The following is a 27,501-nucleotide window of genomic DNA, read 5'->3' as shown; positions in this document are numbered from 1 at the left end:
AGCTTCAGCGCCAGGTTTTTGTAAACCACCCCTCAGGTGGGCTTGTGCGGTTCCATCCAGAGGTGGATTTTGCCCTGCTGTGTCTTTGGTGATGCCACTGCCTCATTCATTCATTCATTTGCTCGTGTGTTGGGGATTATACAGCCATGGGGTTTTAGGGCGACCTTCTCTCTTCTTTTATAGGAAAAATACCTCTGCAAAGACAAATGTCTGCTCTTCAGCTACCCGATCGTGCTTGGGTGCAGTTTCTAAAGGAAGATAGGATAATGCTTGTTTCTTTTTCCTGATTTACTTATTTCTGAAATGAGTTGCATCCTCTGATGTTTACCAGTGAGCTTTTTTTGTTTGTTTGTTTTTGCTATTTTTAAATTGTCATTATAAACCAATAGATGTAATCACATTACATGTTGTATTAGTTTATTTTCATGTTGCTGATAAAGACATACTCGAGACTGACCAATTTACAAAAGAAAGAGGTTTATTGAACTTACAGCTCCACGTGGCTGGGGAAGGCCTCACATTCATGGCAGAAGGTGAGGAGGAGCTAGTCACATCTTACATGGATGGCAGCCGGCAAAAAGAGAGGTTGTGTAGGGCAACTCCCATTTTTTTTTTTTTGAGGCAGAGTCTCGCTCTGTCCCCCAGGCTGGAGTGCAGTGGCGCGATCTTGGCTCACTGCAAGCTCTGCCTCCCGGGTTCACGCCATTCTCCCGCCTCAGCCTCCTGAGTAGCTGGGACTACAGGTGCCCACCACCACACCTGGCTAATTTTTTTTTTTTTGATTTTTAGTAGAAACAGGGTTTCACCATGGTCTCGATCTCCTGACCTTGTGATCCGCCCGCCTCAGCCTCCCAAAGTGCTGGGATTACAGGCGTGAGCCACCGCGCCCGGCCAGCAACTCCTATTTTTTAAAACCATTAGATATCATGAGATCCATTCACTACCACGAGAACAGCACAGGAAAGACCCACCCCCATGATTTAATCATCTCCCACTGGGTGCCTCCCATGACACGTGGGAATCATGGAAGCTACAAAATGAGATCTGGATGGGGACACGGGGCCAAACCATATCACAGGTGTTCCCGTCATCACATTTGTTATGATGCTCAAATGGTCCCATCCGAGGCCAGTGGGAGCCTCTAAGTCGGACCCTAGGTCCTTTTGAAGCAACTCTGAAAGTCTGACAATGGTTCTGGGTCCTCTTGGCAAAACCCTTGAGGTGTGATCATGTTTTTGTTGAAAAGATTTTCATGATAATCTTGTGAAATTCTCATCCCCGCTCTGGACTGGCAGTTTCTCCCAGCATTAAAGAGAAGTTCTATTTAGACAATACAATCTCGGGTCTAAGAATGTGTCACTGTTAATGAGCTGGTTGTTGTTTCTAGGCGTTTTCAATAGACAGAACTAGGAAATGTGTATTTTTTAAAAGAAAAATGAAATCTATCATATCTTCATACTGACCCTTCAAATTCAAATTCAGTCTGTTTGTGGTTTTCCCATGATTGATTCTTTTGGGATTTCCAGATATATAATTCTATCGTCTGCAAAAGAGATACTTTTTATATTTCCTTCTCTATTTTTGTCCCTCTCATCACTTTCTCTTGTGTAAAGAAATTAGCTAGTAATTCCAAAACGCTATTGAATAGTGGTGATGCCAGCGTGCCGTTTTGCTCTGTTCCTAGTTTTTCTGCATCTGTGGTGATGACCATTTTTTCTTAGCTCTATGGATATGATGGATTTTATTAATAGATTTCCTGATATGAAGCGACCTCTTCATTCCCAGAGTAAACTCTACTTGGTCATATCATGTCAGATAGGTTAATTATTTGATTACGTAAATGAAATCACTATTAGAGATAAGTGAAATGAATGGGAAAGGAGTTTCAAAGTGTGTTCTTGTATCATGAAGCCCTCAAGGTCATCCCTGGTTCAGAGACTTCTAGAAGGATGCACAGGATCTAGCATACAGCGGTGCCATGGCTGAGACTGGTTATGGCAAAAGGCTCTGAAACCACAGCTGTGAATGGAAAAGGCATGGGGTAGAAAAGGCATGGGGTGTGGTGTGAAGGAAACCAGCTCGTGCTTGCAAGGCCTCTCTCCCCATGGAGCAACACAGGATGTATTTCATTCCCAGCAATGCTGCGTGGTTGCCCGTCTGCAGGGCTGCCCATCGGGGAGCTCACTAGAGACTCAGTGCCTGCGGTGTTGACCGGAAGCTGGCCATGCCCTGCCTGGAACACACCAAACTCCAGACTCAGAAGGAAAGTGCATTGAGGGCTACAGTATTTGTACAGTCTGGACACAGTGAACCCTCATCATCATCCAGGGAACAGTTCCAGTGCCAAGTTCCCAGATGCCATCTGAGGATCCACCCCACAGCAGATATTTAAAGAATAGCAGGCACAAGTCTGCTGGGCTAATTATTTTCTGCACAATGCCCAAGATTAGAAATTTTGAAAAAGAAACTATATTTGACTTTAAAAGATATTAAACATAATTTTATAAGGCAAAATAAAATATTATCAAAATAGGAAGACAAATTACAAAGTTAGAAAATTAAAACATGGGGGGTGCCCAAGATGACCAAATAGGAACAGCTCCAGCCTCCAGCTCCCAGCATGAGCGACACAGAAGATGGGTGATTTGTGCATTTTCAACTGAGGTACCGGGTTCATCTCACTGGGGCATGTTGGACAGTCCATGCTGGTCAGTGGGTGCAGCCCAACCAGCAAGAGATGAAGCAGGGCAAGGCATCGCCTCACCTGGGAAGTGCAAGGGGGAAGGGAATTCCTTTTCCTAGCCAAGGGAAACTGAGACACACAACACCTGGAAAATCGGGTCACTCCCACCCTAATACTGCACTTTACCAAGGGTCTTAGCAAATGGCACACCAGGAGATTATATCCCACACCTGGCCCAGAGGGTTCTATGCCCACGGAGCCTCCTTCATTGCTAGCACAGCAGTCTGAGATCTAACTGCAAGGCGGCAGCGAGCCTGGGGGAGGGGTGCCCACCATTGCTGAGGCTGAAGTAGGTAAACAAAGCAGCTGGGAAGCCCAAATTGGGTGGAGCCCACCGCAGCTCCAGGAGGCCTGCCTGCTTCTGTAGACTCCACCTCTGGGGACAGGGCATAGCTAAACAAAAAGCAGCAGAAACCTCTGCAGATGTAAAAGTCTCTGTCTGACAGCTTTGAAGAGAGCAGTGGTTCTCCCAGCACGGAGGTTGAGATCTGAGAACGGACAGACTGCCTGCTCAAGTGGGTCCCTGACCCCTGAGTAGCCTAACTGGGAGACATCCCCCACTAGGTGCAGACCGACACCTCACACCTCACACAGTTGGGTACACCCTGAGATGAAGCTTCCAGAGCCAGAATCAGACAGCAACACTTGCTTTTCAGCAATATTATATCTTCTGCAGCCTCTGCTGCTGATACCCAGGCAAACAGAGTCTGGAGTAGACCTCAAGCAAACTCCAACAGACCTGCAGCTGAGGGTCCTGACTGTTAGAAGGAAAACTAACAAACAGAAAGGACATCCACACCAAAACCCCATCAGTACGTCACCATCATCAAAGACCAAAGGCAGATAAAACCACAAAGATGGGGAAAAAGCAATGCAGAAAAGCTGGAAATTCAAAAAATCAGAGTGCATCTCTCCCTCCAAAGGAACACAGCTCATCACCAGCAACGGAACAAAGCTGGACGGAGAATGACTTTGACGAGTTGAGAGAAGGCTTCAGTCAATCAAACTTCTCAGAGCTAAAGGAGGAACTATGTAACCAGTGCAAAGAAATTAAAAACCTTGAAAAAAGAATGGATGAATGGATAACTAGAATAATCAATGCAGAGAAGACCTTAAAAGAACTGATAGAGATGAAAACCATGACACGAGAACTACGTGACAAATGCACAAGCTTCAGTAACCAACTCGATCAACTGGAAGAAAGAGTATCAGTGATTGAAGATCAAATGAGTGAAATGAAACAAGAAGAAAAGTGTAGAGGAAAAAGAGTAAAAAGAAATGAAAAAGCCTCCAAGAAATATGGGATTATGTGAAAAGACCAAATCTACGTTTGATTGGTGTGCCTGAAAGTGACGGGGAAATGGAACCAAGTTTTAAAACACTCTGCAGGATATTATCCAGGAGAACTTCCCCAGCCTAGCAAGGCAGGCCAACATTCAAATTCAGGAAATACAGAGAACTCCACAAAGATACTCCTCCAGAAGAGCAACTCCAAGACACATAATTGTCAGATTCACTAAAGTTGAAATGAAGGAAAAAATGTTAAGGGCAGCCAGAGAGAAAGGTCGGGTTACCCACAAAGGGAAGCCCATCAGACTAACATTAAATCTCTCAGCAGAAACTGTACAAGCCAGAAGAGAGTGGGGACCAATATTCAACATTCTTAAAGAAAAGAATTTTCAACCCAGAATTTCATATCCAGCCAAACTAAGTTGCATAAGTGAAGGAGAAATAAAATCTTTTACAGACACGCAAATGCTTAGAGATTTTGTCACCACCAGGCCTGCCCTACAAGAGATCCTGAAGGAAGCACTAAACATGGAAAGGAGCAACCGGTACCAGCCATTGCAAAAACATGCCAAAATGTAAAGTTCATCAATGCTAGGAAGAAACTGCATCAACTAATGAGCAAAATAACCAGCTAATATCATAATGACAGGATCAAGTTCACACATAACAATATTAACCTTAAATGTTAATGGACTAAATGGTCCAATTAAAAGACACAGACTGGCAAATTGGATAAAGAGTCAAGACCCATCAGTTTGCTGTATTCAGGAGACTCATCTCACATGCAGAGACTCACATAGGCTCAAAATAAAGGGATGGAGGAAGATTTACCAAGCAAATGGAAAACAAAAAAGCAGGGGTTGCAATCCTAGTCTCTGATAAAACAGACTTTAAACCATCAAAGATCAAAAGAGACAAAGAAGGCCATTACATAATGGTAAAGGGATCAACTCATCAGGAAGAGCTAACTATCCTAAATATATATGCACCCATACAGGAGCACCCAGATTCATAAAGCAAGTCCTTAGAGACTTACAAAGAGACTTAGACTCCCATACAATAATAATGGGAGATTTTAACACCCCACTGTCAACATTAGACAGATCAACAAGACAGAAAGTTAACAAGGATATCCAGGAATTGAACTCAACTCTGCACCAAGCAGACCTAATAGACATCTATAGAACTCTCCACCCCAAAATAACAGAACATACATTCTTCTCAGCACCACATTGCACTTATTCCAAAATTGACCACATAGTTGGAAGTAAAGCACTCCTCAGCAAACGTAAAAGAACAGAAATTATAACAAATTGTCTCTCAGACCACAGTGCAATCAGACTAGAACTCAGGACTAAGAAACTCAATCAAAATCGCTCAACTACATGGAAACTGAACAACCTGCTCCTGAATGACTACTGGATACATAACAAAATGAAGGCAGAAATAAAGATGTTCTTTGAAACCAATGAGAACAAAGATACAACATACCAGAATCTCTGGGACACATTTAAAGCAGTGTGTAGAGGGAAATTTATAGCACTAAATGCCCACAAGAGAAAGCAGGAAAGATCTAAAATTGACACCCTAACATCACAATTAAAAGAACCAGAGAAGCAAGAGCAAACACATTCAAAAGCTAGCAGAAGGCAAGAAATAACTAAGATCAGAGCAGAACTGAAGGAGATAGAGACACAAAAAACCCTCCCAAAAATCAATGAATCCAGGAGCTGTTTTTTCTGAAAAGATCAACAAAGCTGATAGACTGCTAGTAAGACCAATAAAGAAGAAAAGAGAGAAGAATCAAATAGACGCAATAAAAAATGATAAAGGGGATACTGCCACTGACCCCACAGAAATACAAACAACCATCAGAGAATACTATAAACACCTCTATGCAAATAAACTAGAAAATCTAGAAGAAATGGATAATTTCCTGGACACTTACACTCTCCCAAGACTAAACCAGGAAGGAATTGAATCCCTGAATAGACCAATAGTAGGCTCTGAAATTGAGGCAATAATTAATAGCCTACCAACCAAAAAAAGTCCAGGACCAGACAGATTCACAGCTGAATTCTACCAGAGGTACAAGTAGGAACTGATACCATTCCTTCTGAATCTATTCCAATCAATAGAAAAAGAGGGAATCCTCCCTAACTCATTTTATGACGCCAACATCATCCTGATACCAAAGCCTGGCAGAAACACAACAAAAAAAGAGAATTTTAGACCAATATCCCTGATGAACATTGATGCAAAAATCCTCAATAAAATACTGGCAAACCAAATCCAGCAGCACATCAAAAAGCTTATCCATCATGATCAAGTGGACTTCATCCCTGGGATGCAAGGCTGGTTCAACATATGCAAATCAATAAACGTAATCCAGCATATAAACAGAACCAAAGACAAAAACCACATGATTATCTCAATAGATGCAGAAAAGGCCTTTGACAAAATTCAACAGCCCTTCATACTAAAAACTCTCAATAAATTCGGTATTGATGGAATATATCTCAAAATAATAAGAGCTATTTATGACAAACCCACAGCCAATATCATACTGAATGGGCAAAAACTGGAAGCATTTCCTTTGAAAACTAGCACAAGACAGTGATGCCCTCTCTCACTACTCCTGTTCAACATAGTGTTGGAAGTTCTGGCTAGGGCAATCAGGCAAGAGAAAGAAATCAAGGGTATTCAGTTAGGAAAAGAAGAAGTCAAATTGTCCCTGTTTGCAGATGACATGATTGTATATTTAGAAAACTCCATCATCTCAGCCCAAAATCTCCTTAAGCTGATAAGCAACTTCAGCAAAGTCTCAGGATACAAAATCAATGTGCAAAAATCGCAAGCATTCTTACACACCAGTAACAGACAGAGCGCCAAATCATGAATGAACTCCCATTCACAATAGCTTCAAAGAGATACCTAGGAACCCAACTTACAAGGGATGTAAAGGACCTCTTCAAGGAGAACTACAAACCACTGCTCAGTGAAATAAAAGAGGACACAAACAAATGGAAGAACATACCATGCTCATGGATAGGAAGAATCAATATTGTGAAAATGGCCATACTGCCCAAGGTGATTTATAGATTCAATGCCATCCCCATTAAGCTACCAATGACTTTCTTCACAGAACTGGAAAAAACTGCTTTAAAGTTCATATGGAACCAAAAAAGACCCCACATTGCCAAGACCATCCTAAGCCAAAAGAACAAAGCTGGAGGCATCATGCTACCTGACTTCAAACTATACTACAAGGCTACAGTAACCAAAACAGCATGGTACTGGTACCAAAACAGAGATATAGACCAATGGAACAGAACAGAGCCCTCAGAAATAATACCACACATCTACAGCCATCTGACCTCTGACAAATCTGACAAAAACAAGAAATGGGGAAAGGATTCCCTATTTAATAAATGGTGCTGGGAAAATTGGCTAGCCATAAGTAGAAAGCTGAAACTGGATCCTTTCCTTACTCCTTACATGAAAATTAATTCAAGATGGATTAGAGACTTAAATGTTAGATCTAAAACCATAAAAACTCTAGAAGAAAACCTAGGTAATACCATTCAGGACATAGGCATGGGCAAGGACTTCATGTCTAAAACACCAAAAGCAATGGCAACAACAGCCAAAATTGACCAATGGGATCTAATTAAACAAAGAGCTTCTGCACAGCAAAAGAAACTACCATCAGAGTGAACAGGCAACCTACAGAATGGGAGAAAATTTTTGCAATCTACTCATCTGACAAAGGGCTAATATCAAGAACCTACAAAGAACTCAAACAAATTACGAGAAAAAAACAACCCCATCAAAAAGTGGGCAAAGGATATGAACAGACACTTCTCAAAAGAAGACATTCATACCCCCAACAGACACATGAAAAAATGCTTATCACTGGCCATCAGAGAAATGCAAATCAAAACCACAATGAGATACCATCTCACACCAGTTAGAATGGCAATCATTAAAAAATCAGGAAACAACAGGTTCTGGAGAGGATGTGGAGAAACAGGAACACTTTTACACTGTTGGTGGGACTGTAAACTAGTTCAATCATTGTGGAAAACAGTGTGGTGATTCCTCAAGGATCTAGAACTAGAAATACCATTTGACCCAGCCATCCCATTGCTGGGTATATACCCAAAGGATTATAAATCATGCTGCTATAAAGAAAGACACATGCACGCGTATGTTTATTGTGGCACTATTCACAATAGCAAAGACTTGGAATCAACCCAAATGTCCATCAGTGACAGACTGGATTAAGAAAATGTGGCACATATACACCATGGAATACTCTGCAGCCATAAAAAAGGATGAGTTCATGTCCTTTGTAGGGACATGGATGCAGCTGGAAACCATCATTCTCAGCAAACTATCGCAAGAACAGAAAACCAAACACCACATGTTCTCACTCATAGGTGGGAAATGATCAATGAGATCACTTGGACACAGTAAGGGGAACATCACACACCGGGTCCTATTGTGGGGAGGGGGGAGGGAGGAATAGCATTAGGAGATATACCTAATGTAAATGACAAGTTAATGGGTGCAGCACACCAACATGAAAAATATATACATATGTAACAAACCTGCACGTTGTGCACATGTACCCTAGAACTTAAAGTATAATTTAAAAAAAAAGAAAATAAAAATCAGCATTGCTTAGCAATTAAAAAAAAAAAAAAACACCAAAGTGATGGTCCATGAAATAAATCATTGATGAGCTGGACTTAATTAAAAGGAAAACTTCTGCTCTGTGGAACACTGTCAAGAGAATGAGAAAACAAGCCATAGACTGGGAGAAAATATTTGCAAAATGCATATTTAATAAAGGACTATTAACACAAATATACAAAGAACTCTTAAAAGTTAATAATAAGAAAATGAACAAGAACTCAATAGCAAGAAAACAGATAACACAATTAAAAAATGGGAAAAAGACATGAACAGACATTTCTTAGATGAAGACATACTGTGCCATCAATTTAAACAAATAAAAAAAGTTTAGAAAGAAGACGTATAAATGGCCAAACAGTACATGAAAGAAAATGCTCAACATCACTAATCATCAGGGAAATGAAAATCAAAACTAAGCCGGGCACCGTGGCTCATGCCTATAATCCCAGGGCTTTGGGAGGCCGAGGTGGGCAGATCACCTGAGGTCAGGAGTTTGAGACTAGCCTGGCCAATATGGTGAAACCCTGTCTCCACTAAAAATACAGAAATTAGCCGGGGTAGTGTTGCATGCTTGTAATCCCAGTTACTCAGGAGCCTGAGACAGAAGAATCGCTTGAACCTGGGAGATGGAGGTTACAGTGAGCCGAGATCGTGCCACTGCACTCCAGCCTGGGTGACAGAGTGAGACTCCATCTCAAAAAAATAAAGAAAATAAAGCAAAAAAAAAGAAAAAAGAAAAAAGAAAAAAAAGGAAATTAAAACATATGACAAAGGAATGAGCTGTCTGATATATGTGTAATTGACTGCAAATTAAGAGGAAAATTTGGCCACAGACGTAATAGGCAAGTCACAAAAGAAGTAAAAATAACCTGGCTGGGCGCGGTGGCTCATGCCTCTAATCCCAGCACTTTGGGAAGCCAAGGTGGGTGAATCACTTGAGGTCAGGAGTTCGAGACCATCCTGGCCAACATGGTGAAACTCCGTCTCTGCTAAAACTACAAAAAATAACCAGGTGTAGGGGCGGGTGCCTGTAATCCCAGTTACGTGGGAGGAGACTCACTTGAACCCAGGAGGCAGAGGTTGCAGTGAGCCGAGATTGCACCACTACTCCAGCCTGGGCGGCAGAGTGAGACTCCATCTCAAAAAAAAAAAAAACTATTAATCGCATGAAAATAATTTAGCAACACTAATAAATAAAATAGAAAAATGATAAGGTACCACTTACACCTGTCAAATAGGGACAACTAAAGAGACTCAGACATGCAGTGAGAGGATGATGGGCATTATGTTCAGAAGCCGTGTGTGTCCACACACACACATAAGATGCATGTATGAATACATCTATATGCACAGATGAATTTATACAAATTCCCACACAGTAATTCCAGCTAGGACTTTGTCCCCAAAAATAGGATAAGAGCACGGTTTTGTGTGTAGAGACCCATGTTGCTCTGTTGTTTACTGTACTGGAAAGTACAGTTTGGAAGAATCTGGAAAGCACCAATTCATTCCACACAAGAAAGGAGGAAGGTGTGGGGTGCAGAGCAGGTGGGAAGCTGGTGGACGCACTCGGGCCAGGTCCTGGAAGCTCACACTGTGGGGAAGAGGGGCAGTTCACGGGAATTCTTCTTGGGAAATACCATTTGCTGTGCAGTGGGATCCTCTGACACCCCACACACCTATAAAGTCACGAGCTTCTGGCTGGGAGCCTGGCGGGCTCCAGGTGGTGGTTGGTAGGGAGAAGAGAAGGCCTCAGGGATGGGGGTTTAAGTCACTGCTTCCTGAGTCCTGACCTGTAGACAGGACATGCCTGCGGCCCTCTGGCCCTGGGTCCACTTGGGTCTAGCTGGCCAATGGGCGTCACCCCAGTAGGATAAGGAGTCTGGCTGGATCCTGTCCGAGTATCCCCAAGGCCGGGACTCAGCTCCCCAGAGACACAACACGTCCAGTGGACACATGAGCCTCCAGACACCCACACTGTGGCTTGGTCTGCTTCCAGGATCCACAGGGCTAGTCTTAAGGTCTTGGGGAGAGGAGGGTACAGGCTGGATGGGTCAGCGAGGCTCAGCCCAGGGTTCTGGAACCATCTCAGGGTGTGGGTCTCAGTTTCAGGATCTGCTGCACAGGCGGGGAGCTAGGGAGCCTCCCCAGGGCCTGGGATCAGCATTCAGACTCCACCTCACAGGGGATGCAGGAGGGGCCCTGGGCCCAGTCAGGCTTTGGGGCAGCAGCAGGAGGTGTCAACATGGGCAGGAGGCTGGAGCAGAAGGGAGCCAGGTGCATTACGGGCCACCTCTCCCTGGGGAATGGGTTCGGGTTATCAGTGGCTGTCTGCACAGGAGTGGACTCTGTCCCCAAAGCTGGGGCTTCCAGGCTTTTCTGCCCTCTACACATCCTTGAGGCCATGAAAGCTTTAGTCGAGACCCCTGAAGGTCTGCCCCTGGTGCAGGAGTGACAGTGGCCATCTGCTGAGCTAAGATGTGAGTCTGTCTGTCTGTGTGAGTCAACTGTGCCACCAGCTCTCACTGCACAGCAACAGAGACTTGCAGGCATCCAAAGGGTCTGAATGGCTCCCGGGTCTCGGAGAACTACCAGCCGGGGCTGCACTGAGGCACCAACATGGACAGAAAGACCATCCCAGCCAGGAGACGGTGCAGCCAGGGAGGGTGAACCAGGCCCCACAGAGCACAGGATGACCGTGCCCAGCTTAGCACTGCCCTGGACACAGAAGTGGTCCCAGGTCCCAGAGCCTGGTCACACCGCTGGTGGGAGCACCAACCACGGAAGCCCAGTGCCACTCAGCCCACACTCCTGGTTCTACTCCCTGGTCTTCCAGAGGCTTCGGACCACACACGTCATCCCTGGTGCCCCAAGAACAAGGTCAGGTGGAAGCAGAGGTGGTGACAGATTTCTCCTTAACACTGGAAGGCACAGCCACTTGTTACTTAATGTTAATTTTGTTAGTTTCATTCATTGTTTTAAAAAACAGAAACCTTCTACAGCACTTAGTCTGTGTCAGGCCCTGTCCTAAGCTTTTCCAGCACTAGCTCATTTATCCTCCTCAACCGGTGAAGAGGCTGGTTCTGCCCAGTCACTGAATTCTGGTTTGATTCGCTTCCCACTCTTAATTTTTAAAAGAAATGCACAGTAACAGAAATTCATTGTAGAGAAATTAGAAAGTCTAATGAATAAAAAGGTTTTTTCTTTATTTTTCATTTAAAAATAATGGTAGACTCACAAGAAGTTATTAAAACACACACACACACACACACAGCACAGAGAGAAACTGTGTGTGCCCTTCACCCAGCTAGCAGAAAGTTCTAAGTCTATAATCTCAGGACTGGAAGACTACGACCTCTCAGACAGGAGGAGTCCACATGCGCTGAACGGTGTCTATGTCAGCCCTGACACAGCCCCTCCCACCTGTAGCCAGAGGGTGGACCCACACAAGGCCCCGGAGCCCCCATGCCAGCCAGCAGGGTCCACCTCCCAGGCCCACTGAGGAGCACTGTCTTCTGAGCAGGTGCCACCCTCACTCGATGTCCTGGAGATGGCTGTCACCTGTGACATAAAGCCACTCACCTCTGGGGGACCTGGGGGCTCCTGAGGACTGGGGGGCCCTGCCCAGAGTCCCCCAAAGTGCACGGCTGTCACCTCATCCTCCCATCAACCATCCGTGGGACGCTGGTCCCCAAACTGCAGCCATGCCTTGGACAAGACGAAGGCCCTCGTGTGCGATGGCCCGGCCTCCAGAACTCCAGGAGGCTCTGAGGATCTGGGCCCAGGCGCAGACCCCATGGACTAGAGACTCTGAAAGGTCCAAGCCCCAGAGGCTGCCTGGGATGGGTGCAGTGGCCTGGCATGAGGGTGGTAGGTGCTGTGTTCCTGGGGAAGCATCCGGGGCTGGTTTACAGGGGTGCAGCCGGTCATGGAGGGAGGCAGGTGGAGGTTGATCTTCCAAGACCAGCACCCTGTGTACATTCAAGTCTTTGACGCCCTCCCTACCACCTCCCCATGCCCACCTTGAGAGCCAGCCCCTCCCTGCCTCATCACTGGGAGAGGGGCACTGTCTCTGGACCATGCTGGATGCGTGCACCTGCAACCATTTTTCGGGCCCCCCCCAACACACCTAACATGCAAATAAAGCCACAGCAGAGCCCACGGGAGTGCTGGGTAAGAGCCACGTTTATTTCTTAATTGGACAGAGCCTCAAGTGCACACACAGTACAAGAACCTAGGGCTAACACTCGGGTGTAAGACGTCGGGACGAGCGTCGTGACATCGGGACGGCGGCTATGATATGGGGTCTGGGGTGTGCCCACAGCAATCACATATGTACAAGCCAGGGACGCGGCCTCTGAGCCACAGGGGAACCAGGGGACGGACTAACTACAGGAAGCACAGGCCCAGGGAGAAACGCAGGTCACCACAGCTGCTGTCCATCTGGGGGACTGCACGGCCCGGCCCCAGGGGTGAGGAGTGTGCCTTCCGTGGTCCCCACACGGGTGTGGCTGGCATAGGACCAGTGCAGCAGCACAGCAAACACCTGTGACATCAGCCCCACCAGGGCCCCAGGTGCAGGGGACTCCAGGGACCAGGGTTGACAGGGAGGGCCACCTCATCACAGCCGTCCTGGGTGGGAGAGTTTGTGCCTGTGCAGCTGGTGAATGAAACATTGGCATCTTCCAAGGGATGACTCTCAGTGGGAGGCCTTGGACTTGGCACCCCTGGGCACTGGCCGGGTCTCATCAGAACCCGAGTGCTGGTTGGCCTGGAGTCCGGCATCCCCCTCTATCTGGAGCCGCACCAGAAGGAGCTCCCCCTTTCTGGTGGAGGATGGCTGCCCCCAAACCAAAACAAGCCCCCAGACTCGGCAGTATAAAGCATTAGATGAAGCCATCTGAGGGAGACGGCTTTCCAGAGCTCAGCTTCCCCACTTAGCAGGAACCAGCAGCCACGCTGGCCTGACTGTCTCCTGATCACTGCACCCCGTGAGCACCTCCACACCAGCCCTCCACCTCACAGATGTGGAAACTGAGTCTTCAGGAGCTCAAGGAACTCAGCTAACGTGATCCCTAGGTGGTTTCTGGCAGAGAGAACTTCAAAAAGCCAGGTTTCCTGACTCAGGCGGCCTCCTCTCACCATCAGCTCTGGGTTTCTGGGCCCTGGCTCAGGCACTCCTCACTACAGCAGGCCTGGAAGGAGGGAGTCGACAGGGGCTGCAGCGTGGCCCTGGGTCCTAGCCAAGGCCAAGACAGCACCTGGCCGAGAGGACACAGCCAGGCAGCCTCCATGGCAGTGGAGGCTTCTGAATTGAGGCAGCTCCCAGGCTCCTCCTCTCAGCCCATCCATGCCGCAAGTGCTCTGCAGGTTGGCTGGCCTCAGACACCTGCGACCTGGGGGGCACCCAGACCCTTTGGAGGCCGCAGCCTCAGGCTGGCTGACCTGAGTGGGCCATGGCAGGGCCTGCACCTCCTCTAGCCTGCCTGGGGCCCGTGGGGCTCTGACTCATCTCAGACCAGCGTGTTCTGTTCCTGCCTCTCCTTCCTGCCTGGACACTGGAGCGGGTGCTTCTGCAAGAAGCTGTTCTGCATTCTCTCCTCTCTGCCTCTTGGCCCACTGCCTCCAGAGGACATCCATGGGGAGCACAGGCCACCTGGCTTCTGCATTTTATTCTGGGATGTGAATCCTCACTCACCTGGGAAATTTCCAAAGAAAACTGCTGTGTCCTGTGTCCTGCCTTCCCAGGCATGGCTTCCTGAGCCCTGATTCTTCCTCACAGAAACCCCTCATCAGCCCCTGGGAGAGCCTCCCAGGTAGGGGATGAGGGCGGCGGTGGCTACACCGCACCTGAGCCCAGGTATGAAAAGGCAAGCCCACGGTCCCAGCTCCCAAACAGGCTGTCCCAGGCAGGCAGCCACAGAGACTGCAGCCAGCGTGGGCCCCGGCCCGCCTGCCCTGCACCCCACTCTCCGAGGTGGAACTTCAGGGGTCCGAGCAACCTTCCCAGAGGAAAATCTCACGCCAGAACCTTCCCACGTGGTGTGGACGGCCCATGCTCCCCCACTCCCGAGCCGCTGTCTCTCCCCAGGCATGGGATCGGGGTCTCTGAGGCTCATGTCATCATCACGTGGGACAGCCTGGGAGGGTAGGAGCCTCAGAACCAGTGGGGTGCAGCGTCTCCCCCACTCCAGGAAGCAGGATCTGGTGAAAGTGCTGGGCGGTGCCAGAACACCTGGCTCTAGGTCTGGAGTGCCAGACCCGACGTAACCGCTCCCGTGGGCCACGGCGGGAGAGGGGCTCTGTTGCTCGGCTACTGTCTTTCCTTGAGCTAAAAAGAGCCCACATCGACCTCTGGGTGTGGGTGGGGAGGGCCCTAAAACCTCCCTAGGCCTCTGGACATGACTCCTATGACCAGACTCTCAGCCTGGGACTGGCCCCCGTGCTGTCCTGGGTGGCCCTGGGACACTGGTGTCTGCAGAGGGGGTGACAGGGGACAAGAACGAAGGGACACTCCAGATGCAGAAGGAAGAGCTCCTTAAAGACAGTAACCACTGAGCCAGCCGCCCTCCGTTACCCACCGACTGGGACACCGCACCCCATGGATTTTCTCAGTGGGACTCACAGAAACTCTGCCCCGGCAACAAAGAGAGGAAAGTCTTTGTAAGAAACCTGCTAGTGGCAAAATTTCTTCCCAGAAGCTACCTTGAGCTCACTCCATTTCTTACCGCAGCTGAAGAGGCTGCACCACAGCCCTCAACACCTAGATCGTCACCCTGAACTCCGACCCTCCCTGACATCCTGGTCTCAACCCATCACCCTTCCCTGATGGTCCGGGGACAGCACACAGCCCCATAGTTTGCACACTGGCGGGTGATCCTGACCCTGCTCCCTCCCGGTCCCTGCCCAGGACAGATCACAGCCTGGGTGCCGTCTGCCTCATCTCAGAGCTAGAGCCGAGTGTCACCCCAAACCCTTTCCTGGGGGAAGCTGCCGGAACTCTTCTTAGAGTCACATCTCAGGTGGCTGCCCAGAAGAGATGTGCGTTCTACCTCCCACCAGAGGAACTCACACCACCCTCCATGCCGCTCACAATTCAGGCACCAGAAGAACCCCCACCCTCCCTCACATACACTCAGGACCCATGTGGCTATGGAGAAGCCTGGGGCCCAGGTGATGCACCCGTGTGCTAGCCCCAAGGTGCCCCACTGGTCCAGACAGCTCCTCACTGTGGCCTTCCAAGGTGTCCCTGCCCTGCCCTGCCTGTTCCTAGCAGGTTTGGGAGACACACGTGGGAACAAACGGGGTGGAGGTGTTTGGGGGTTCCATCTGAATATTACAGGGCTATGTGGAGGCATTAGAAATAAATACTTATAAATAGAACAAGTCTTATAGTTAATTTCCGAGTTGACCGTTTCAATGTCACTAACTAACGTATATTAATTATAAGTCTGTCTATGCTTAAAAAAATATTAGAACGGCAGCAAGAACCCCGTGACCTGTGCCCTTGGACCCCCCCAGCCCCTCCCAGCTTGTTCCACCAGAGCACATTATGCAAGAAGAACTGACACGTGCAGCCTCTGCTGGGAGCACAGCTGGTCGTGTGGCACAGGTCCCCGGGCCTGGCATGGGTGTCCCCTGGGGGGTCGACCCAGTCGTGGGCTGTCTGGCAGGAGAGGGGCCAGGTGGCAGGTGACAGGACAGACGAGGACAAGGGTGGGGATGGGCTGGGCTTGCCGGCTGTCATGGGAGGGCTCGGGTTCAGACCCGCATCTGGGCAGACCTCCTTCTGGAGAGCTTGGACCTGCAGGAGAGTTGGGAGAGGCGGCGTGGTCAGGCCAGGAACACCTGCAGGCCATATCCACCACACCCTCCGCAGGCAGGCAGCCGTGAGGGGCAGCCACAGACCCCATGTCCCCACTGGTTCCCTCACCACCTGGGGAAGGGACTGAATCTCTGCTTCCAGTGTGTAGGACTCTGCCCACCTGTCCCCTTCTGCACCCTGCTTTTCACATCCCTGCTGTGGGAGGGACCGGCTCCTTCCACAGCCTGCCCCAGGGCACACGGTTTCCCCATGCCAAGGCCTCTGGGTGAGGATGTAATTTTGAAAGTATGGCCTGGGATTTATCACTCCACAAGAAGCCACGACTCAGGGAGTGTTAACAGCCCTAAGGGTGTCCCCAGCCCACACAAGCGAGGGCAGGCCGCACCGCCTTCCCCTGGCCACACTGCTTCCCCAGGCGGCCTTGCAGGCAGGACCCCTGGCAGAGCAACCATATCCTGCGGCTGGCCCTACTGAATGGTCCCTGCCAGGAAGGGATTGAGGGCAGGACCCCCGGGAGAGCAGTCTCATCCTCCAGGCTCTACCAAATGGTCCTGACCAGGAGTCGGTTGAGGGCAGGACCCCCGTGGTAGCAACCTCGCCCTGCAGGCCGCCCTACCGTATGGTTCCAGCCAGGAGGGGGTTGAAGGCGTACAGCCAGTCGTGCATGTCCTTGTCACTGGCGGCCTGCAGCAGGATGCCACGGTGTTCCGTGCACACCGCGAACGTGTTGGGTGTCTGCAGAGGGAGAATGCTGGTGAGGAGGTGCCAGGCCGTGTGGTCAGCACACCACCCTCCTGCTCCCCAGGGCCCAGGCAGGCAGGGAAGGGGCACCGCCAGGAAAGTCCCAGGGAGGGGACACAGAGGGAAAGGCTGACCCAGCCAGGGCTGTGACTGCCTTCTGGACGCGTCTGCAGCTGGTGGTCCCAGGACACCCTCACCACTGCTCTGCATCCCCACGGGACATGCATGCCCCACATGGCCCCTGCTCCCTGGGACCCTGGCTGGGTTGCTGGTCCAGATGTGGGTCCACACCACCCACCTCCACCACAGGGAATCAAAAAACCATCTCGTAGACACTGGGACCACCTCCAGATGGCTCAGAGAAACTTCTCCTCTGGCCAGCCTGAAGGAGTCTGGGCTCCTGAACTTGTCCAGGGCCATTTCAGCTGGAGGGGCCGGGCAGAGTGGGGGTAGGAGGGCTCCTTTGAGCCCTGTGGCTCTCCCATTTCTGCAGGGCTGGTGCCACCACCTTGGGTGACTCCAGAGGAGGGGACATGGCTGTGGCCATCACACAGGAGAATACTAATGCTTGCCCTGACTGGAGCCCATCCCCACTAGCTGTCACCAGGAGCATGAGCCCCACGGGCAGGCAGAGGCCTGAGGCTGAGTCCGTGAGCCTGGCCTCTGTGGAACAGGATGGAGGGCCAGAGTCCGGGGTGAGCAGAAGGGCCTCCTGCTCCAACGCAAGGCTGCAGAGGGCGGCGGCTCAGCTCCTGCCCTGCTGGGGTTCCCGGTGCCCGAGCCTAAGCCGGGTCCAGCCGCACCTTGAGCATAGCCTGCTGGTCTTCGCTGTACTCCACCTGGGCGGTGGCCAGGTTGAGCACAAACCGCTCCACGGTGTCCTTGTCGCTGTTGTACATGTAGGCGTAGGGGCGCCGCACCACCACGAAGCGCCTGGCCCAGCCCGACGTGTGCGGCTCCAGGAAGTGCAGGTACCCCTTCTTGGAGACGATTGGGCTGAGGGCAGAGAGCTGCTCGCTGGGGCCCTCGGTGGGGGTGGCGGCTGACTTGGGCACTCACCGTCCACCACCCAGAGCTGGGACGCAGCAGTGCCACCCACCTCCCCAGCCAGAAAGTGGGTCGAGGCATCGAAGGGCGCCTGGCAGAACCCCGACCCAGCAGGCCGGAGACCAGACCACCCACCCAGCTCTGGGCCTCAGTTTCCCCCCATAAAATGGAAAACCTTAAAGAAAAAAGCTAAAGTTGCTGCAAGGCTGCTATACGTGCCCCGTGACCACGAGTTCCCCACCTGGGCCTTGGCTCTGACCCCACCCACTCCTCTGTGCTCTGTGCTGGCTGCCAGCCCAGGCATGTGGGTCCCAGGGGCCTGCCTGACCTCCCAGCATGGAGCTGCCCCTGCACGTGGGTTAGGGGCAGCCTGCCTGAACCTCCAGTATGGGGGTCAGGCAACCTGCCTGTCTCCCCAAGTATGAGGGTCCCATACTTGGGACCTGCGCCCCCAGTATGGGGATCAGGGTGGCCTGCCTGTCCCGTCAGCACAGAGCTGGTGGCGGTGCTTTCCAGGGGGGGCCCACACACCTGACTCGGATCTCCTGGATGTCAGGGACCAGCAGGCGCTGGGGCTCCTTGTCTGTCTCTGTTGCCCGGGCAGGGGAAGGGAGCTTCTTGGAGTCGGCCTCTGGCAGCAGCTCAGGCTCTGGGCTGGCTGGCCGGGAGCAGGGCTGTGGGGTCCTGGGAAGCAGAGAGAAGTGCTGCACACTGCAGACCTCCCTGGGCCTAGGGCCATCTCCCCCAGGCTTCACCCTCCTCAGAGCCGCAGTAGGGCACCTTCGTGGGGTCTCCCAAGCTGTGCCCACAGTGGGAGCTCCTGGGGCCCGTCCACCAGGACAGCCAAGCTTGTGCCCAATTCCAGGAAGTGCTGGGCTTGGTGGGGAGGGTCCCCCAGGAACCTCAGGGCCCCAGCCAGGGAGCCTGTGCCCCACTCCATGCCTTTCTCCCAGTGGCTCTCCTGCCCCCACCTCCACCCTGTGAAAGCAAGTCCAGCATCTCTTTATCTCCACAATTAGACTGAAGGTGACACGAGGTTCTAAGGAGCAGAGGGCACAGCTGGCCTCCCGTATGGGCCCCCTACATGGGCCAGGCCCCACACGACTTGACCTGGTGGTCAAGGAGGCCTGCAGAAGACAAGGCCAGCTGATGCCACTGTCTTTCTTTTTTAAGCCAAAATTTGGAACCCTTAAGGCATTTTAAAACAAAAGTGAAAACCATCTGGTTGCTTATGAATCGGACATAAGGGGTTCATATGGGGTCTCTTCCAAATGCGGACCTGCAGGGGCCAGGTGTTCCCTCCGCAATACTGACCCTAACAGTGCCCACGCCCTCTTTCATAACCTTTTCTTTTTCCATTATTTTATAAGCACTGTCTCAGGAAAAGGGAGCTTTAGCTTGTTTTCCAGGCATTTCTGGTCTTCTTCAGGGAAGAGAACACACACACTAGGATGGAGCTGGCAGGGCACAGGTGCCCTCTGAGAGGGCTGCAGACTCCACTTCTCCAGGCCCTTCCCTCAGCCTGTGGCCATCCCGAGACACTAGGCCACTGGGGTCCCCCGTTCTGTGCTCTCCATGCCCGAGTCATGGCCGTTGCCATGGGTCGGCCGTGGTGCCAGAAGCCTCTCCGGGAGCCTAGAGCTCACTCACCTCAGGTCAGTGGCACCGTACCGCCCTTCAACCAGAGAGGGGCAAGTGGAGGAGGGGGTGAGAGTGGCTGCCCCTAGAGGGGACATGGATGGGTCCCGGAGCAGGGTGACAGACATCTCAGAGAGCTGTGGAGGAGAGAAGGTATTTTTCAGGGGACACAGGGAAGTGGGGTCTCCGGCCTCCGCAGGTGCTGCTCCCTGTGCCTGCGTTTACCCTGCACCTGCTGCTCAGAGTACCCCACCCCTCCTACCAGCAGCCTTGGCTCAAAGTTGGCCAGCTCAAGACCCCTGGCCCCCTTCAGCCCCTGCGGCCCCTGGCCAGCCCCTCCCAGCACTTCAGGCTCTGACCTGACCCAGTCAGCCACCCCACCAATGCCTCGAGGAGTGGGCTGGGTAAGCTCTGCCCTGCTGCCTCCTGCCCGTGCCAGCATGAGGTGGTGCTGGGTGTGCCATGGGGGCAAGGAAAGCTGTGGGCCAGGGCTGGATGCAGCACAGTGGCAATTTCCCAGGTTATGGGGTGGGGTTGGTCCCAGGAGGAGGGGGGACAGCCAAGTGGGGGCTTGGCTAGAGGCCACAGGGTGACGGCCAGACAGGGTGGGGGCCAGGAAAACAGCAAAAGCCTGCAAGCACATGGGTGCGTCCCAGGTCACAGGACCCACCCGGCCCCTCACTCATGTTCCCACCTCCCATGGACTCCAGGCTGACCCAGGGAAACCAGCCACTTAGCTATGAGGTGTCTCTCTGCACTGAGATGTGTTCCTAGGAAACTCTTAACTGCCTTTTCCCACTCAGAATGGGAGTCTTCCTCAGGGACCACTGCCTATGGGGGCCCGAGCCCCGCAGGGCAGCCTGGTGCAGCCCCTCCACGCCCACCTTGCTCTCGCTGGCACTGACGCAGACGTGGCTGTGTGTGTACTCTCTGTTGAACGTGTGCGTGAGCAGGCGCAAGCACTGTGGACAGAACACACACGTGGTCAGGGGCCAGGCCTCCTGGGACGCTGCTCAGCCAGCCTTGCAGGCTCTTCTACCCACCCTTCCCCAGACACAGGTGGGTTCCGACACCACAGCACAGCGGGTCAAGGTGGACAGCACTTCCACCCCGCCCGTCATTGGGTGAGCCCAGGAAGCCTCCCAGGGTCAGGCTCAGGCTCAGGGCCTGGTGTGAGGGCCAGGGGCATGCTGCCTCCAGTATGGGAGGCCTTCCCAGAGGCCCGTTAAGCCACCAAAAGAGCCACTTGTGGGTGGAAGTGGTCAGCTCCCCATCGGCACAGGTATTCAAGAGAGAGCGAATCATTGCTTGGGAAGGGAGGCTGCAAAAGGCACCCAACTTTCAGCATAGGTGGGGTGGAGTCAGCAGGCAAGGGGACCCTAGGGACCCTTCGAGCTCCTAACTCCTTGTGGTGCTAACCAGAGCAGCCATGGGCAAGGCTGGGTTGCTGGAGTTGCCCAGGAATGACTCAGGGCCCTTGAGGGCCTGGGGCTACGGCTGTGCTGCCCACCAGCTGGACCCACCTTGACAGCCAGCTCCCGCTGTCTCTCATTGGGAGCCTCCAGAGGTGATGGGCGGCCCTCAGTCGAGAGCGGGGAGGAGGCGCTGGAGGAGCCGTGGGACTCAGAGTCCTCGCTGAAGGCCGGGGACAGTGCCTCTGGGATAGGCCGCTGGGTGGTCTCCAGCTTCTCCCGCAGGAGCAGGTAGTGCCTGGTCTTCTCCACCTTCAGACAGGACACAAGGCCTTACCTGCTGCACTTCAGGGGTGACCTCTGGAGCTGGGCTCAGCCTCAGCAGCAGCATGACCCTCTGGGCAGACCCCTGGAGAGCCCCCCTTTCCCCTGGGCTAAGACTGGAGACTGATGGCCCTCAGCTGTGAAATGACGGAACAGATCCTGGCGCTCCAGGGTTGACAGCACTCAGCCCCCACCCCAGCCCTGCCGCCTTCATGGCCAGCAAGCAAGCTGCTCCCTCTCGGACACATGCATCTCACGCGCCAGGTTGTGGGGCAGGGCTGTGCTGCCCTGCAGTGCTGGAGGCCTCGGGAGAGGGCTGAGGGGTGGGCACAGCCCTGGCCTCACGCATCTCACACGTCACGCGTCACGTGTCACACACACTCGGCCCGAGGCAGCGCCTAGATGCTGCATGTTGGTTTTCCTGATCAAAGCCACAGAGGGCAGCCCGGTCTTGTGACTTTCCTTCCGGGTCCCTTTCTGGCCTCTGTCTATATGCCTGAGAGTCTCCCTCGGCTAACTCCAGAGCATGCCTCTGTGCTACACTGGCTGTTTCTGTCATGCGCCACGCAGCCCCGCGGTGCACACTGGAGCATCACATGCTCCTCCTGCAGGTGGCTGTGACTCCCGACGGGCTGTGCTGCACCCCAGTGGGCACCAGGCACTGGGCCCTCTCCTCGTGGCTGCAGAGAAAGCCACGTGGGCACCACCATGCAGGCCTCATCCTCTGAGGCTGCCTCACCTCCTGCAGGAGGCTCAGCTTCTCCAGCTCCCACTGGTGGTCCAGAATGAGACTGTCGCTCCGGGGCCTCCAGCCCGCCAGGTTCTCCTCGCCCCGGACATAGGCCACAGATGTGTCCAGGACTCGCCGGCGCCGGCGCTGCATCCCTGGACGGAGGATGCGGACACCCCATCCGGACCTGATGGGTGGCTGCTCCTCCCACCCACCCTAGAGGTCCGCCCGCCTCTGCAACTGCCTCCCCTCTGGGGTGAAGATGAGTTTCCCCTGGTCCTTGGTCCACCCTGGGGCCCAAAGAGCCATGCAGGCCCCCTCCAGAGGAAGTTATCCAGCCCGGCGTCCCATGGCCATCTGGGCTGTGCCTTGGGAACCCAAGGAAGCCAGCAGGCCTGACTCTCCTCCCTCACTCTCCTCCCATCTCGGAACAACTCCAGAAGCCACAAGGTGAGTGCCTGTGTTCTGTGAGGGATCCCCCTGCAAATGGCAGCTTAGCTGTGGTCACCCTGAGTGGGCAGGGGTCGAACAGGCCAGGAACCCACCCAGTGAGAGCAGGGCAGATACCTACCTGGGCTGCCCGCGTCAGCCACGTGGCACAGGCTGAGCTCGTACACGCCGGTCACACGGTTACTGCGGGGAATAGAAGGAGTGACATGCAGTCACCAGGCCCCACAATGGGGACACACAGCCAACCTGGCTGCTGACTTTCCCCACTATCAACCGCACATTCAGCCTGGGTGGGGTGGTGGGCGTCGAGGTCCCTGAGCTACAGCCCCTGCTCAGAGTCTTCATCCCAGACCCCCTCCAGCCCCCAGAGAAAGATGTATTGACTGGTCTTGCTCAGGTGCCCATGGGGCTGTGACCTGCCCGCACAGCAGCCTCCACTTTGTCCCAACCCAGGGGAGACACAGGCAGCATGAGCACAGCATCTGGCATCTCCGGTCCCTCCAGGGCATCGAGAGCCCCGCAGGCCCCATACCCTGCAGAGCAGCCCCGTAACCCGCAGAGCAGCCCCGTACCCCGCAGAGCAGCCCTGTACCCCACAGAGCAGCCCTGTACCCCGCAGAGCAGCCCTATACCCCACAGAGCAGCCCCACTGTGCCCAGGACAGATTCTGAGAGCACCGCAGTCACCCTCCCACAGACAGGTCGGTGGCACTGCACAATTACTGAGTGACCTCCAGAATGACCAGTCAGCCCTTGAGGACACTGGGTCCTGACCCCCAAGCTTTTTCCTCCCAGCTGTGCCCAGTGAGAACCTGGATACCAGGTCCCTGTGGCAGACCATGGGGAGACCCACTGAAGGTAGCCATGGGTGCCCGGTAGCCTTGGCGGCCCTGCTGTCAGGGCCCTGACATTCCAGCTCATTCTCCCCACCCCCAAGAGTGCAAGCACGTGGTCAGCACGCAAGCACGGCTGGTCCGGGTGTTTGGTTTCTGGCTCCCCAAGGTGCCAACAGCCTCCAAGGAGTGCTACCCAGCACGTTCTGTGGGAAGCTGTGCCCAGAGCCCCCTTCCAGGCACCGCCCATGTATCCAGCTTCTCCTTCAGTGCCTTGTGGGCAGTCCCATGGCACAGGTTCCTGTGGTCCCCAGAGAAGACGGTCACCGGCAGTGGGGCATGGTGTGGGCCCAGGATCACCCACTGCGGAGGTTGCAGTGAGACTGCCTGCCCCTCCTCCCGTCCCCCGTAGGCTGGCCCTCAAGTCCCTCATACTGGTGTCGGTGTACCCTGCAGAAACCGTGGCCTCCACGGAGTCTCCATCTGGGGTGAGCAGGAGGGGACTGAGCACAGGGAGCCAGCCAGGAGTGTGGCCGGGCCTCGCACAGGGTGAGCTGCTGGGTGGCCCAAGGACCGCTGCCAGGCAGAGCCCCGCCTGGCCTGCACCGAGACCAGGGTGGGAGTCCCTGTGGCCCTCACCCCTAGGGGCTTACCTCTCCGAGGCCCGAAGGCTCCCACTGCCAAAGAGGTTGCGGATGGAGCGTGAGGCTGGCAGCTTGGCATCGCGGGAATAGAAGACCATGCAGAAGTCCTTGGTGATGACGGCTGGCTGGGTGCAGTTCTCCATCTGAGATAGACGGGGGTGGGGCTCAGGCACAAGGATACCCCAAGTGCCCAGGTGCCCTTCTAGTCTTCTCCTGGGGCACAATGCCCAGCACCAACGGGCAGCCCCAGGGCCGGCCTTCCCAGGGTCTCAGGTGTGGCCTGGACCCAGGCAGGAGAAAGTCTCTGCTCCTGCCCTCAAGTCAAACCCCACTGGGGACAGGCAGCCACAGCCCTGTGCACGCCTGGGCTACATGAGGGACTGGTCTCCACGTGTGGGGACCCCGAGAGTCCCAGGCACAGGCTCACTGCTCGGGCCTCAGCTGCCTCACCATAAAATTGGGGCGACACAGGCCGGGCGCGATGGCTCAAGCCTGTAATCCCAGCACTCTGGGAGGCCGAGATGGGCGGATCACAAGGTCAGGAGATCGAGACCATCCTGGCTAACACGGTGAAACCCTGTCTCTACTAAAAAAATACAAAAAAACTAGCCGGGCGAGGTGGCGGGCGCCTGTAGTCCCAGCTACTCGGGAGGCTGAGGCAGGAGAATGGCGGGAGGCGGAACTTGCAGTGAGCCGAGATCCAGCCACGGCACTCCAGCCTGGGCGACAGAGCGAAACTCCGTCTCAAAAAAAAAGAACAAAAAAACAAAAAAATTGGGGCGACACCCTCCCCGACCCTGGAATGTCTGTGAGGATTAAACCGGGTCTTGTTTGAACACAAGCATTTTAACTCCAACACCACAGAAAACAACTTCCTGGTGGATGACACGCTGACTGCTAAACAGCTGGCCCCTGTGTCTTCCTGAAGTAGGGGCAGTTGCTATGCACAGCTGAAGAGTCCCGAGCACTCACTGGGAAGAGCTCTGCCAACATCTCCTCAGCACAACCTCACCACCGTCTGGTGAGATGGTCACGCCATCCCCATGTGAAGCTGGAATAATTTGGCTCTAACTAAGGAGAGGGGACACGCTTGCAGATGCCCCCACCCACTGCTCCCCACCCTCCCTCTCCCTCACTACTATGACTAGCAAGAAACACCCACACGTCCAGCTGCCTCTCGCACTTGGCAGGGAGGCCACAGCCCAGGTTTGGCCACGGCCTGTGGACTGCAGACTCCTGGGGGGCCGTGGGGATGGGATACCTCTGTTTCTGTGCTGCCCGGGATGCAGACACAATGTCTGGTGGTGCTGCAGCCATCTTGCATCCCAAGGACAACACCCACACACTAAGTTTAGCAGAGTGAGTTAACTGCCATTCAAAGCACACGGAGACCGGGCGTGGTGGCTCCTGCCTGTAATCCTAGCACTTTGGGAGGCTGAGGTGGGTGGATCACCTGAGGTCAGGAGTTTGAGAACAAACTGGCCAACATGGCAAAACCCCATCTCTACTAAAAATTCAAACACTAGCCGGGCGTGGTGGCAGGCACCTGTAATCCCAGCTACTTGGGAGGCTGAGGCAGGAGAATCGCTTGAACCCGGGAAGAGGAGGTTGCAGTGAAACTGCGCCATTGCACTCCAGCCTGGGCAACAAGAGTGAGACTCTGTCTTAAAAAAAAAAAAAAAAAAAAAATGCACATGAATTTATGTATTCAACCTTGTAGTCCAGTTTTTTTTTTTTTTTTTTTTTTTCCAAAAAGGTACACGAATTTAACCCAGGAACTTGAGAACTTGAGAAGTCGTCTGGGTCATCTGGGGTTGTCCAGAGCTTACAAGAACCTCAAGCTTCGGGTCTGGGTGGTTTTGGTGGAATGCCCTGGTATAGGTGCCTTGCCTCGATATAAGCAGAGAGCGTCATGTAGATTTTCTCTCGGTAAGGGGTGACCCGGTTCAGCAGGAGAGAGTTGTGCATGGAGCTGTCCCACGCAGCCTCAAATTGGTAAAAGGTCCTGAAAGGAAGCAGAGATGAAGTAGAAGTTGATGGCATGGGGGCTGCTCTCAGCCACGTTGGGGACATGCAGACAGACAGAGTGACAGACATGGGGCAGCCGCAAGGGAGCGGCCGGGGGCACAGGCTGGAAGCCCGGGCGGCGGTACCAGGAAAGATGGCTCCCTCCTTACTCAGGACCCAGAGAGTAGGGTCTCTTAGACGCCCTGATGGGAGCAAGCCTAGCATTTTCCCAGCACCACCACAAATGGTGTCCCAGCTGTCACGCTGAGGCTGGAAGGAGAGGAGGCAGCAGGGAATGAGAACAAGAAGGGCAGAGAGGGAAGGGAAGAGGGAGGCAGGACAGGGAGCCGGGACGTGGGGAACACAGGGAAGAGAGAGGGGAGGGCGGGAGGAGAGGACTCGGGCAGAGAAGAGAAGAAGGACAGAGGCAGGGAGGGAGAAGGCAGAGCTTGCACCGGGCCCACCCCAGCCTCAGTCTGAGTAAGGAGGCACCACCATCTCTCCCTGGACCTGAAGGGGACCTGCCCGGGTTTGACAAAAACCTCCATGGTCCATCTCCTCTGACAATGGACTCACCCTTGGTCCATCGGGCAGAGGAAGGCCCCGGGGGGAGGATGCTTGGCATGGAGGCAGGGCGGCTGCCGCGAGGCGTGTGCAAGAGTGTCTCTCTGTTAACACACGGGAGACAGCGGCAGCCTCGCTGTGTCCCTGATCTCCCACCTGGAGTTCCGGTGAGCACAGCCTGAGCCAGCTGCCCGTTAACCCTGTCCCAGGGTGGCTCAGGGCCAACCCCAGGGGCCTGGGATTTTACATCCCCATGGGGTTGAACTGCATTCCGCAAACGCCTTGGGTGCCCTCTACTCCGGAACAGGGTTTTCTGTCACGTGAGAGTTCCTGTTTGCAGCCCTCTGGATGGCGGAGTGACTGAACTCCTTCCTCAGGCCTGGTGCTCACAGGGAGGACTGGTCACAGCCAAGGTGGACAATTTGCCTGAATCCAGAGTGTGGCCACTCTGCAGACCCTGAGCAGCAGGTTCAGCTCCCCCACCCAGCCACCCGCCCAGCCTCGCCCAGCTCCCCTCCAAGCATCCTCACAAGGACACAGCTCAGAGACATCG

The 27,501-nt window shown here is 53.3% G+C and overlaps 1 protein-coding gene across 13 annotated transcripts in view; it reads right to left on the bottom strand.

Annotated features, from left to right (window-relative positions):
• Nucleotides 1-12,900: 12,900 nt before the first annotated feature.
• KIF1A (kinesin family member 1A) overlaps nucleotides 12,901-27,501 on the bottom strand; it is a 110,969-nt gene continuing 96,368 nt past the window's right edge. For 8 of the 13 annotated variants that reach the window (XM_033229537.1, XM_033229539.1, XM_033229540.1 and 5 more), the window contains 11 exons: nucleotides 26,268-26,382; nucleotides 24,387-24,520; nucleotides 23,023-23,084; nucleotides 22,461-22,606; nucleotides 21,509-21,709; nucleotides 20,870-20,947; nucleotides 19,998-20,122; nucleotides 18,879-19,031; nucleotides 18,104-18,296; nucleotides 17,176-17,294; nucleotides 16,113-16,538 (listed from right to left, as the gene is read on the bottom strand). In XM_033229537.1, coding sequence (XP_033085428.1) covers nucleotides 16,496-16,538; nucleotides 17,176-17,294; nucleotides 18,104-18,296; nucleotides 18,879-19,031; nucleotides 19,998-20,122; nucleotides 20,870-20,947; nucleotides 21,509-21,709; nucleotides 22,461-22,606; nucleotides 23,023-23,084; nucleotides 24,387-24,520; nucleotides 26,268-26,382 — 1,369 coding nt within the window. In that variant the 3' untranslated portion in view covers nucleotides 16,113-16,495. Of the gene's footprint in view, nucleotides 16,539-17,175; nucleotides 17,295-18,103; nucleotides 18,297-18,878; nucleotides 19,032-19,997; nucleotides 20,123-20,869; nucleotides 20,948-21,508; nucleotides 21,710-22,460; nucleotides 22,607-23,022; nucleotides 23,085-24,386; nucleotides 24,521-26,267; nucleotides 26,383-27,501 lie in introns of all 13 variants that reach the window. The other 5 variants (XM_033229543.1, XM_033229546.1, XM_033229548.1 and 2 more) reach the window with 2 other exon arrangements.

Source organism: Trachypithecus francoisi, unplaced genomic scaffold (genome assembly GCF_009764315.1).
Source record: "Trachypithecus francoisi isolate TF-2019V2 unplaced genomic scaffold, Tfra_2.0 Lachesis_group13, whole genome shotgun sequence".
NCBI classification, from domain to species: Eukaryota; Metazoa; Chordata; class Mammalia; order Primates; family Cercopithecidae; genus Trachypithecus; species Trachypithecus francoisi.
This window is presented reverse-complemented; position numbering and strand designations above follow the sequence as displayed.